Below are 11,224 nucleotides of genomic sequence, written 5' to 3' on the forward strand. Positions count from 1 at the left end.
TTTGTATCTATGTAGCTAAAACAATTCTCATAAGATTATCCCTTGTCGAAAGGCTGTAGAAGGTTGAGGAGTGTGCTTTATTGTTTATAAGACTTGATCATGCTTCACTGTTTTTTGGTTGCAAATAGGAAAAATTCTTCTGTGCCTGTGTGCAACCAGTTCTCTAAGGAGAGCAGGTGGGAGATGGTGCAATGGAGCTGTAACCTCCCGCTGCAGACTGCAGTGGAGAAGTCGGATGTAAGGAAAAGGGATGTAAATCCCAGCTGGCCAATGACAGAAATGGTGAGGCTGGGGAGGTGAGGAGCAAGGTTGTCCAGACAGTGCCAGACCTCAAGGGGCTGCTTCTGCTACCTGTGCAGAGCTCCTGAGGAGACCCTCTGCATCAATACCAATTGCAGAAGGCTTCTATCACCTCTTCTCTAATCTGAAAGGTAAATAAAAATAACCGTTAAACTAAAAAATAATTTTTATTAGATTCTCTTTGAAATCTTCCTGCTTAACTACACTGTGAAAAGACTCCAATGAGCTGTACAAGTCCTGAAGACTTGAAGAAAACTAAAGGAAGAGAAATAGCTCGTTAGGGTTTTCTTTATTTTAATGAGCCCCATGGTGTATTTGGCCCTGAGTCCATGAACCTCAGATACTGAGAGGAGACTGAGCAAAGTACTCAAGAAGTCAAAGTCAGCAGCAAAGCTCAAAGTACCTTGAAGCACTGATTGGCCCCACTGAGGGCCACTACTGACAAAGCCTCTCCAGGGACTCGTTAGAGCAGATAATTGGAGGCTGTGATTGCAGGTAGGCAAAGGCACCCTGCAGGTGGCTGTAATGCTGAGAAACCCCTTGGTTTGTTTTATGAAGCAGAAAGGCCAAGCCCTGACCCTCAGGCCCTGGGAAGGAGATGCTGCCCCTCATGTGTGGCTCAGGGCTCTTCCTGGGGGCAGTGGGGTGTGAGGGTGAGCAATGCCAAGTGTAGGAAAACTGCACAACACCTCCTGGCTTCCCCAAGCAATGGTGAAGAGTAAATGAAGTCCAGAGCCTCAAAATAACGTTTTTCCTGTCAGGCCTCAGTGGCAGAGGCAACTGCCATAGCCAAGGGGAGAAAGAACTTGGTCCTGTTGGGACTTTTAGCCTTGCCAGAGCCCTTGGCCATCTCGACTGCAGGCTGTGCTACACTGTCCCATGCCTGCACCTCTTTCCCTCCAGGCTGCAGACACCCATCTTGCTCTCCCACCTAGCTCCTACCTCAGCATTTCCACACCTTCACTGATGTCTCTCCACCCTCACCGCCTGTTCCTTGAAAGACAAAGCCATGGGCTGATCCTGACTCCCTCGGGGTGATCTCTTGCACCACAATGCTACCATTTGAGTGAGATAGCTTCTTCTTCAAATGCCATCTGAGACTTCCAAGATACACTTTGTTGAGATTTCCTTCTTTTCCAACCACCAAGAAATGCTGCGTCATCTCTGAAACCCCCCTTCAAGCAGTTTCAGGCTATTTGTACAGTGCCCTGAGGCTCCACCTCACCAGGCTAAAGAAGCCCAGGTTTCTCAGCCTCTCCACAAAGTCCCCAAACCCCGTCCTGGCAGATCTGCTCTGGAGCCTCTCCAGTTCCTCCTCATTCCTTCAGAACAGGGAGCCCCACACCCAGACACACTAGTCAGGATGTGGCCACCACAGTGCTGATGATCACTCCCTTGTCTGAGTTGGCCACATGCCCCCTAACGCAGCCCCACAGGCAGCTGGCCTTACTCACGGTGACATGCACCTCTGCCTTGTATGGCATCCCTAGTGATGCCCAGGCCCTTCTCCTCGGGGTCACTCCTCTGCCAGTCAGGTCCCTGCATGCCCCTATCTATGGGGTTATTCTGTCCCCAAATGCAGGACTGGCCACTTGGCCTTGTAAAGCTTCATGAGGTTTCTACTGACTGAACCCCAGAGATTTTCAGGGTCCCCCAGCAATGAAACTGGCTCCAGGGCCAGCTGTTAATGTGCACATAGAGGAGAGCATTCCCCCATGTTGAGTCAGCGATCACTTTCCACCTTCCTTTCAACCAAGGTTTTCTAACAGAGGTCCATGGTCTTCCAAGTCTGCACTGATTACCAGGGCCTAAAATTGTGTCCCTTCCTCCAGCTGTTTAGAGGAGACTTCATCCTCCTGCTGTCCTTCATCAGGAGGTTCATTGATCCTGACCCAGAAGACTGTGCCCTGAAGAGTCAGTGATCCTCATAACAGTAAACCTGAGTAGACCCAGGCCTGGGCTGTGCTCCATGTACAACTTGGGCTTCAGGTCCTGTTGGGCTGAGTATATCCCCTGGTCGTAAGTTAAATTTGATTGTAAAAGAGAAGAGTGCAGGAAGCTCCCACCTGCCACTGGCGATCAGGCCATCTGCATGTCCTGACCTTTATACAAGTACAGCAACAAGTGCCCATGTGAACATCCTCTTTTTGGGGCAGGAGAAGTAAGAAAACACTTGTAAGAGTAATACTGTAACTTGTAACACTGAAAGAGCTCCCAGGAGCAAAATGAAATGATTCAACAGGTGGGATCTGCACGGCTCACTGCACCAGGATCAAAACCATGTCCTTGTGCAAAACAACATCCAAGTCTGCTGCTGGCCTGTCAGGGATTCTGGCAGATGTGACCTCACAGCTGCCTTCACAGCCATGCACCTTCTGCTGGCCCACGAGATCCTGAGGCACAGCTGACCTCATCACAGCATTCCACAACAACTCCTCTTCGTGGCCCGTGAGGTGATTGGATACAGGTCACCTCAGGTTCCTCTTCCAAAGCTTCATGGCTTCTCTAGAATCCTGCAGTCCCTGTGCTGCCCCCAAGAGCCAAACAGACTAAGTCAGGATTAGGAAAGGGGTTCAGCGTGAAGGGGTTAGAGTGTGGGAACAAGGGCTTCAGAGGGTTAAGTGGTAAAACCCAGGCTTTTACTGGGGCACACTGGGATGCCCTGGAGTGTCATGGACATGGGAAGAGGGTCTGAGTCCAGCAGAACTTGTGGTGCCTGCCTTTTCAATCCCCCCTGTAGACAGACCACGAGACATCAATGGTTGCTGGGATGTCCTCAGTACCAGCAAGGGATGGGAGGACCAGTGTGCCTTCCAGTTCCCCAGACTGGATGCCCTCCAAGTCCACCTCACTTCTTACCAACATGCCAAAACCTGCACTTGCTTCGAAGGATGCCTAGGGAAGAAGAGCAAAGGGGTAGTCTGGACTGGATCTTGGTGGGGCTGGGGTGAGACACAGGTGTCCCCAGTCCCCACAGGCCCATGGCTTCCCCCTGGTCTGAGCAGGAAAATCCCTTCTGCTCTGCCTGGCCCCATTCCTCCAAGTGTCACCTGGCATACCTGTCCATGCAAGGACCAGGGGTGGGGATGGAGACAAGGAGAGAGTGAGGAATTGATGAGATTCAGAGATGGGGTTGAGGTGGGGGGAGACCCAAAGACAGGGAACTGGGGTGAATTAGTGGACACCAGGGTACTGGACTGGGACAAGATTGTGTCGAATGCAAGTGAGGATTAAAGGAATTCAAGTGGAGGGGACATGGTGACTTCAAGCACAGTGGCTGGTGGGGTCAGAAGGAAAAGGACTGCAGAGGACAAAAACGACAGGATTGGGAGAGTGTTTGGGAGTGGGGTTTCAAGGAAGGGTATCTGGGGACACTGCTGCAGTGGACAGGATGAAACGCAAGAGACTGAGTGTAAAGACAGAAAGAAAGGCATTGGGAGGGATCAAAGGGAGGGGATCTGGGGACCCTAGATAGGACATGAAAGAGATCCCAGGGATGAGATGTCTGAAGGGAGCAAAACAATGGGATGGGGTTGCACAAAAGGGATGGAGGTGGTGTCATCAGGACAAGAAATCTGTGTGGGCACTCCCAGGGAACAGACAGGTCCAACCATTCCAACAGGAACTGAGGCTCTGGGCACAAGAACGTTAATTGTGGGGGAAGGGGGGGAACAGATGGAATTGTGGAGGGGAGAAAGCTGCATTGTGGGGGCTGGAGGTGCAGGGGAGCCTGCAGGAGCCCCTGGCTTGGGAAAGGGAGAGGCCAAGGCAAGGGTTTCATGCTCCCCACTGTGATTTCGTTCTGCAGGAGAGCTGATTTCCTGCTGCCAAGACCCATCCCCAGCCTTGAGCACCTCCCCGTGGCACTGGGGACTCATTGAGCATCTTCTAGGGTGCACAGCAGGACGGGGAAAAGCAGGGCCATGGTGAGCACTGCGACCTTCATCTTCCTCTGCAGTGTGGCGAGCGCTGGGTGAAACTGGAAAAGGTGAAGGGAAGATTTATCCCTCCCAGGACTCCTCCTCGCGCACCCCCAGCACCCACGCCTAGAACCCCCAGGGCAAAGCCAGGCTTGGCAGAGACACCAGCCCTGGTAGCAGAGTCACCCCTGCATCTGACATGGATCGAACCACCTTCCTCGGCATCAGTCCAGCTTCTTCAATGGGGCAGCTGTACATGGAAGGGCCAAGGCACCTCGGGGTGGTGATGGGGGGTGGACAGAGCACCCGTGACAGCTGGACATGTTGTGGGGAACTGTGTCACAGGTTTTACAGAAGCTCAGCTAGACGACATCCATAGCTCTTCCCTTGCCCACTGATGTTGTCACTCTATCTTAGAAGGCCACAAGGTAGGTCAGCCAAGGTGAAGCCATGCTTTCTCAAATCACTTCCCTGTCCTCCAAGTGCCTCAGCACAGCTTCTAGGAGGATCATTTCCATGATCTTCCGAGGAACAGAGGTGAGGCTGACAGGTCGCTACTTCCCAGGGTCCTTCTTTATACTCTTTTCAAAAAGGAGTGCAATGGTTCCCTTTTTTCAGGCACCGGGGATTTTCCCTGAATGCCAGGACTTCAAATATCCTGGAGAGTGGCTTGGTAACTGTATCAGCCAATTCCCTCAGGACTCTGGGATGCATCTTGTCAGGTCCCACAGACTTATGTATGTTCCCCAGGTGGTCCTGAATCTGACCTTCTCTTACAGTGGGAGGGACTTTGCTCCCCCAGTCCCTGTCTTGTGGTCCATCCACTCGAGAGGTTTTGGAAGGGAAGCTGCAGTGAAGAATGAGGAAAAGGTCTTGCTAAGTACATCAGTCTTCTCCCTGTCTGTTATTTCTAGTTTTCCAGACTTGTTCATTGAGTTGATACAAGTTTTTTGACCTTCCTTAACAGGCTGATGTACCTGTAGAAGCCCTTTTTCTTATTCTTTACATCCTTTGCCAAGTTCAGCTCCAGCTGCACCTTGGCCTTCCTGACCTCACCCCTACACAATTTGGCAGTGTTCCTCTACTTGTCCCAGGGTACCTGTCCCTGCTGCTACTGCCTGTGCATTTCATTCTTGCCCTTTACTTTGACCAGCAGGTCTCCACTTAGCCATGCTGGTCTCTTGCCTTCCTTCCTGATTTCTTACACCTGGGGATCGATAGAGGTTATTTTCCCCCCAGTGAAGGACTGGTCACTTCTCCTTCTATTTTTGTCAGGAGCTCCTTTCTCATCCATATGCGCCTTCTCCAGTGTTGCTTCAATTCCTGCATATCTGGTGGTGCTATTCTGGAGCTTGAAGAGGAGATCCTTGACCATCAAACACCTCTCCCCTCTTCTCTTCAGTGTCATATCCCGTGGGATTCTGCCAAGCAGGTTCCTCAGCAGGCCAAAGCCTGCTCACTGAAGTCCTGCTCTTTGCCTTCTTCTGTTCTCTCAGGAGCCTCAACTCTACTTTCTCACACCTGAATGTTACATCCCCGACCAACTCTTCCTTGTTTCTAAGTATGATTGCCTGCAGGACACCTCCTCTCACTGGCTCCTCAGTCACCCCTGTCAGGATGATGTTGTCAATTAACTCCCAAACCATCCTGGATGGCTTTCACTGTGCTCTGTTGCCCCTTCAGCAAATATTGGGAGAGTTTAGGAGTGCCATGAGGTGCAGGGCTTCTTCCAGTTGAATGCAGAAGTCTTCATCTACTTCCTCTTCCTCATCTGGGGGTCCATAGCAGACATCCACCCGCCACGGTGTTGTCCATGACCCTGCAGCTCAGCTGACTCATCCTCCATCTCCAGGCAGAGCTCCACACATTCCTGCTGCTCTCTCCCATAAAGGGAATCTTCCCCTCAGGGTCCATCCCCATGGCCTTATCAGTACCAGACCCCCAGGACCCCACAGTTTCTCCAGCAGAGGGGATTTGTAGTGCCCTGCAACTCCTCATATTCTTCTCTAGTGAGAGACACCCCAGTCAAGATAAGCCAGCTGCACACAAATATTAAAAGCTGAACAAACTTTTCTACAGTCCATCGGAACCTTGACAAAATCTGGGGTTTCTCAAACTTGAAGTTTTACAAGGAAAAGTGGCTAATCCTACATCATTGGGAGCAGGGGGCGAACAGCCTCATACATCAGGACAGTTTGGGACGTGACCGACTGAGCAGCAGCTCTGAGGAGAAGGGCCTGGTCACTACGAGGGATGCCCTACGAGCCAGGAGAGGATGGACACAATGAACAAGGGCAGCTGCCTACGGGTCTGCATTTGGAGAACCATGGGCCACCCCGACAACCTGAGTTACCATCTCCCTCCACTCAGCACTGGTGTGGCCCTACACACATGGGTGTGTCCGAGGACGCGGTTCCCCATTTTGGAGAAGTAGGGAGGACCTGGAGAGTGTTGAGTGAAGGTCTGCCAAGGTGGGGTTGAAGACCTAGTGCCCATGACCAGTGTGGGGTGGTTAAGGGTCCTGGTGTTCTTTGGCCCAACGGTGTGGAGGCTCCAGGCGCTAGAGGAGTAGCCTGAGAGTGACTGAGGGGGGATTTCAGAGATGATGGAGCTTTTCTTTGTTGAAAGATACACCATGAGAAAGAACTAATACCACTAAGAGCAGCTGGGGAGGCCCAGACTGGACACAGAGAAATGTCACTCGAAGGGCAGTGCTGTGTGTAAGAAGTCACCCAGAGGGAGGGAGACTGGAGCAGCCCCAGGCTTTGTGTTTCAAGGAGCAACCAGGGAGGATGGAGAGATCTCAGTAAAGGAAGGAAGATGCGCAGGTGAGAGCAAGGTGTGGTAGCCGGGTGGATGTCTCCAGCCTGCAGAGAAAGAGGTGGAGGTGTGGGACACAGTGAGACAGCCTGTGGTGGAGATGATAGAGGGATGAGGAAAGTCTGAAAATCCCCCAGCAGAGATGAGCTATTTCTGCCCTTGGCTCTGGCTGTTGTCTCTGCCACTGATGCCGATGAGGAAGCACCTTCCCCTTCCAGCACTGGGTCTCATGGCCTCCCCTTCCCCACCCAAGAGCCTGGGAGGTGTTGGATCATAGTCCTGCCCTTGGCATAGCCCATCCCCACATCACACTGCCCCAGGAAGAGCCCTGAGCAATGTGTGAGGGACAGGATCTCCCTTCCCAGGGTCTGGGGGTCAGGCCTTGGCCCTTTTGCTTAATGTAACACACCCAGTTTCACTCAGAATTTGTTCCATGACCTTTGTATCCCTGTCATCTCTGCCTGCAGTTTTCTGATCTAACAAGGCCCTGGAGAGGCTTTCTCAGTAATGGTCCTCACAGGGACCCACTAAAATGTCAAGTGACTTTGTAGTCTGCATATGAGATTGACTTCTTGACAGGCACCTTCATCATCCTATCACTGTCTGAGGTTCATGGACTCAGCACCAAACCCACCAGAGGAGTCATTAAAAAGCCTTGGGCTGGTCATCTGCTGCGGAGCTGGGTCTGGCTTCTGGGACAGAGGGAGCTCAGGGCAAGTGGTCAGCGCTGCAGAGAGACAGCTCTGCCCAGGAGCAGCTCCTCTGCAAAGCGCAGCAGGGCTGAGGGCACTGCCTGCAGGCACCGAGGGCAGAGGAGCCGGGCACAGAAAGGGGAAAGGCAGACAGCAGTGGCAGGATGCTGAGAGCTCACTGGAGGAGAAATCTTCACAGCCCTTGACACAGTAAGTCTGTGGGTGCAGGGCAATGCAGCTGCAGGTGGTGGAGGGATGTGGTGAAGCCGGCACAGCCCCAGGAATGTCCCTGGTGTCTGGAGGAGGAGGCCGTGCTCCAGAGCAGGGCTTCCCTGCTGCACTGTCAGAGGGACAGGCCATGGCGGCTGCCTTCTCCCGGGGACGGCTGCAGGGGTGTGCAGGTGTGGGTGCAGCCAGGGGTGCCCAGAGCTGTCCTTCAGAGCAGGGTCCCTGCAGCCCAGGGGCTGTGTGCTGGGGCAGGGACTCTGCCAGGCGCCTGCCAGGGTCAGCACTCAGCCTGCCCGGGGAGCTGCCCACGGCGCTGTGGGGAGAAGCTGTGGGGGGAAGGAGAGACCCCCGGCAGGGCAGGGTCCTTCTGCTGTGGAGAGGGTGCTGCGTGGGTCAGGGCTGCTCACAGCTTCACATCACCCCCAGCACATTGGCAGAGGCAGCATTTCAAGAAGCACATGAAGGCAGGGGCTACCTGGAAGGAAAGGTGCTTTCTGAAGTCTGTGCATTCAGTTTCCTGCTGGGGTTGTGGGGTATCGTAATGCAGCTGTCAGGTTTGGAGAACACAAGGACACTCCTACAGCATTACCCTGACAGAGCAGTAGGTATTTCAGGAACTTGTGAAAGTTCCTTCAAGCATTTATTGGCCTACAGAAAGCTCAGTCATCTCGTCAGTGTTTTCCTGACCTGCTCCTTAGACTTGCAGAAACAGAGATGTCCCTGGGCAGGGCCCTGCTGCCAGGAGGGGTCTGCAGGGCAGAGCTGAGCACACAGCAGGTGGGATGGGGGCTGTGAGCACTGACTGGGAGGAGATAAGGGGAAAGAGAAACAGCTCCAGGCAGGGACAGCTCCAGGCACCAGAGGCATTGGCAGGGAGTGAAACAGGCTGACAGGAATGGTTGGGTGGCGGGGGGAGGGGGTGTATTTGGGCACCTCCCTATTAGCCCTTCAGTGAAAGTTCTGTTTACCTAACAAGCACCCCTGGTCTCCTCCCCCACCCAGCAGAGCCTCCGCCCTCACTGCCCCAGGCTCCAGGACAGGAGCTGCCTCATGTGCAGCCAGAGCTGCAGCAGAGGAGACTCTCCCCAGTGCCCATCTGTCCCTCCCTGGCCTGGCCTCCCTTGGCAGAAGCATTGGGGCATTGCTCCTTGGTTCTCCACCTGCCCCTGCTGCTGCTGCTCCTGTTTTCAGGCTCTCTGGGGATGGGGCTTTCAGCTGCAGCTCAGCAACTGGCCCTGCAGGTCCTGCCATGCAGATGTGTCCATGGCAGCAAGGCACCCAAGACCCCTTCGAGCCTCTGGGTCTCTGGGCAATGCTGACCATGGGATGGGGATAAACCCGGCTGTTTTTGCCAAACACCCCAACCTCAAGGAGTCAAAAATCTCAGAGATGTTTAATGGGGAGGGGAGTTTTCCACTGGATTCCTCTGCTCTCAGCAGCATCCAATTTCCTGTCAAGGGAACAGCTGGGTGTGAGCCTCCTGCAGATTCCAGAGGTGCAAGCCCAGGGCAGCTGAGAGCAAGTCTGATGGACAGCCTGGCTCTCCTCACTCTGCACTAAGGCTCTGCCCGTTTGCACCCCCGCACTCTCCATGGAGCACTTGTAGCGCAGCAGCAATGTCCAGGCTGTCTGCCTTCAGAACGCACTCCTCAGGTAGGACAGGGCAACAGGAGCCAAAGCCAGAAGAGCAAAGCCCCACAGCTCTGCTCTGCAGCCGGGGGCCCTGGGAGGGACAAGGCTGAAATCTCTTGGATTTCCGGAGTGGAGTTAAGCAGCGATGACTGCGGGTTCCTCTCTGCCTGTTGGGGCACCGCAGGACTGACTCCTGCAGAGCCCCCAGCAGAATCCCGGGATGGAGCTGCAGGAAGGTCTTTCTGGAAGGACAGAGGCTGGGAGGGGTGGGGGTACTGTGAGAAATGAAGCAAGTTTTGCCCAAACAAGTCAATCCCAACCATTCACTAACTTTTCCTCCTTGGACAGTCCCTAATTTGCAGTGGCAGCAAATGTCCAACAGCAGCTCCATCACTGAGTTCCTCCTCCTGGCATTCGCAGACACACGGGAGCTGCAGCTCTTGCACTTCTGGCTCTTCCTGGGCATCTACCTGGCTGCTCTCCTGGGCAACGGCCTCATCATCACCACCATCGCCTGTGACCACCACCTGCACACCCCCATGTACTTCTTCCTCCTCAACCTCTCCCTCCTCGACCTGGGCTCCATCTCCACCACTCTCCCCAAAGACATGGCCAATTCCCTCTGGGACAACAGGGACATCTCCTACTTGGGATGTGCTGGCCAAGTCCTTTTCTTTCTCTTTTTTATCTCAGCAGAACTTTCCCTCCTCACCATCATGTCCTACGACCGCTACGTTGCCATCTGCAAACCCCTGCACTACGGGACCCTCCTGGGCAGCAGAGCTTGTGTCCACATGGCAGCAGCTGCCTGGGGCAGTGGGTTTCTCACTGCTGTGCTGCACACGGTTAACACATTTTCACTACCTCTCTGCAAGGGCAATGCTGTGGATCAGTTCTTCTGTGAAATCCCACACATCCTCAAGCTCTCCTGCTCACACTCCTACCTCAGGGAAGTTGGGTTTATCATGTTTGGTGCCTGTTTAGTTTTTGGATGTTTTGTTTTCATTGTGGTGTCCTATGTGCAGATCTTGAGGGCCGTGCTGAGGATCCCCTCTGAGCAGGGACGGCAAAAAGCCTTTTCCACGTGCCTCCCTCACCTGGCCGTGGTCTCCCTCTTTATCAGCACTGGCATGGTTGCTTACCTGAAGCCCCCCTCCTTCTCCTCCCCATCCCTGGACATGGTGGTGTCATTTCTGTACTCGGTGGTGCCTCCGGCAATGAACCCCCTCATCTACAGCATGCGGAACCAGGAGCTTAAAGAGACTTTGAAGAAGCTGATTCAATCAGCTCTTTCTCAGCACCATTAACCTGCCCATGTCTCTTCAGAAGTGATTTCACGTTCATCACGGGAACCTCTTGTGCTTTGGCCATTTTATATCTGATAACATTGTTTGTCCATGTCTGCACCCACTTCACTTCAACAGAAGCATGAACCAGCCTGTCTGACCCAGGGGGTCTCTTCTCATGTGTCTGGCACGATGGTACATCTGGCCTCCCATGTGGCATCTCTGAAATAAAAGGGGATTTCCTCAATGTCTGGAGATTGGGCTCTTCTTGCAAAGCTGAGGTCAGGCTGAAGAAATTGCCCCAACAATGCCATGCTGCTTTGCTCAGGTTCTCCATGGGAGGAGG

At 53.5% G+C, this 11,224-nt stretch overlaps 1 protein-coding gene across 1 annotated transcript; it reads left to right on the forward strand.

The window, feature by feature from the left end:
• Positions 1 to 9,876: 9,876 nt before the first annotated feature.
• Positions 9,877 to 10,899, forward strand: LOC141936120 (olfactory receptor 14A16-like). The gene has a single exon (XM_074852845.1). It carries the CDS (start codon positions 9,877 to 9,879, stop codon positions 10,897 to 10,899), a length of 1,023 nt encoding a protein of 340 aa, XP_074708946.1.
• The last annotated feature ends 325 nt before the right edge of the window (positions 10,900 to 11,224 follow it).

Source organism: Strix uralensis, chromosome 31 (genome assembly GCF_047716275.1).
Source record: "Strix uralensis isolate ZFMK-TIS-50842 chromosome 31, bStrUra1, whole genome shotgun sequence".
Classification (NCBI taxonomy): domain Eukaryota; kingdom Metazoa; phylum Chordata; class Aves; order Strigiformes; family Strigidae; genus Strix; species Strix uralensis.

Excerpts from the sequence above, each read along its gene's own strand:
- LOC141936120 (XM_074852845.1), top strand. The coding sequence starts at position 9,877 with ATGAAGCAAGTTTTGCCCAAACAAGTCAATCCCAACCATTCACTAACT.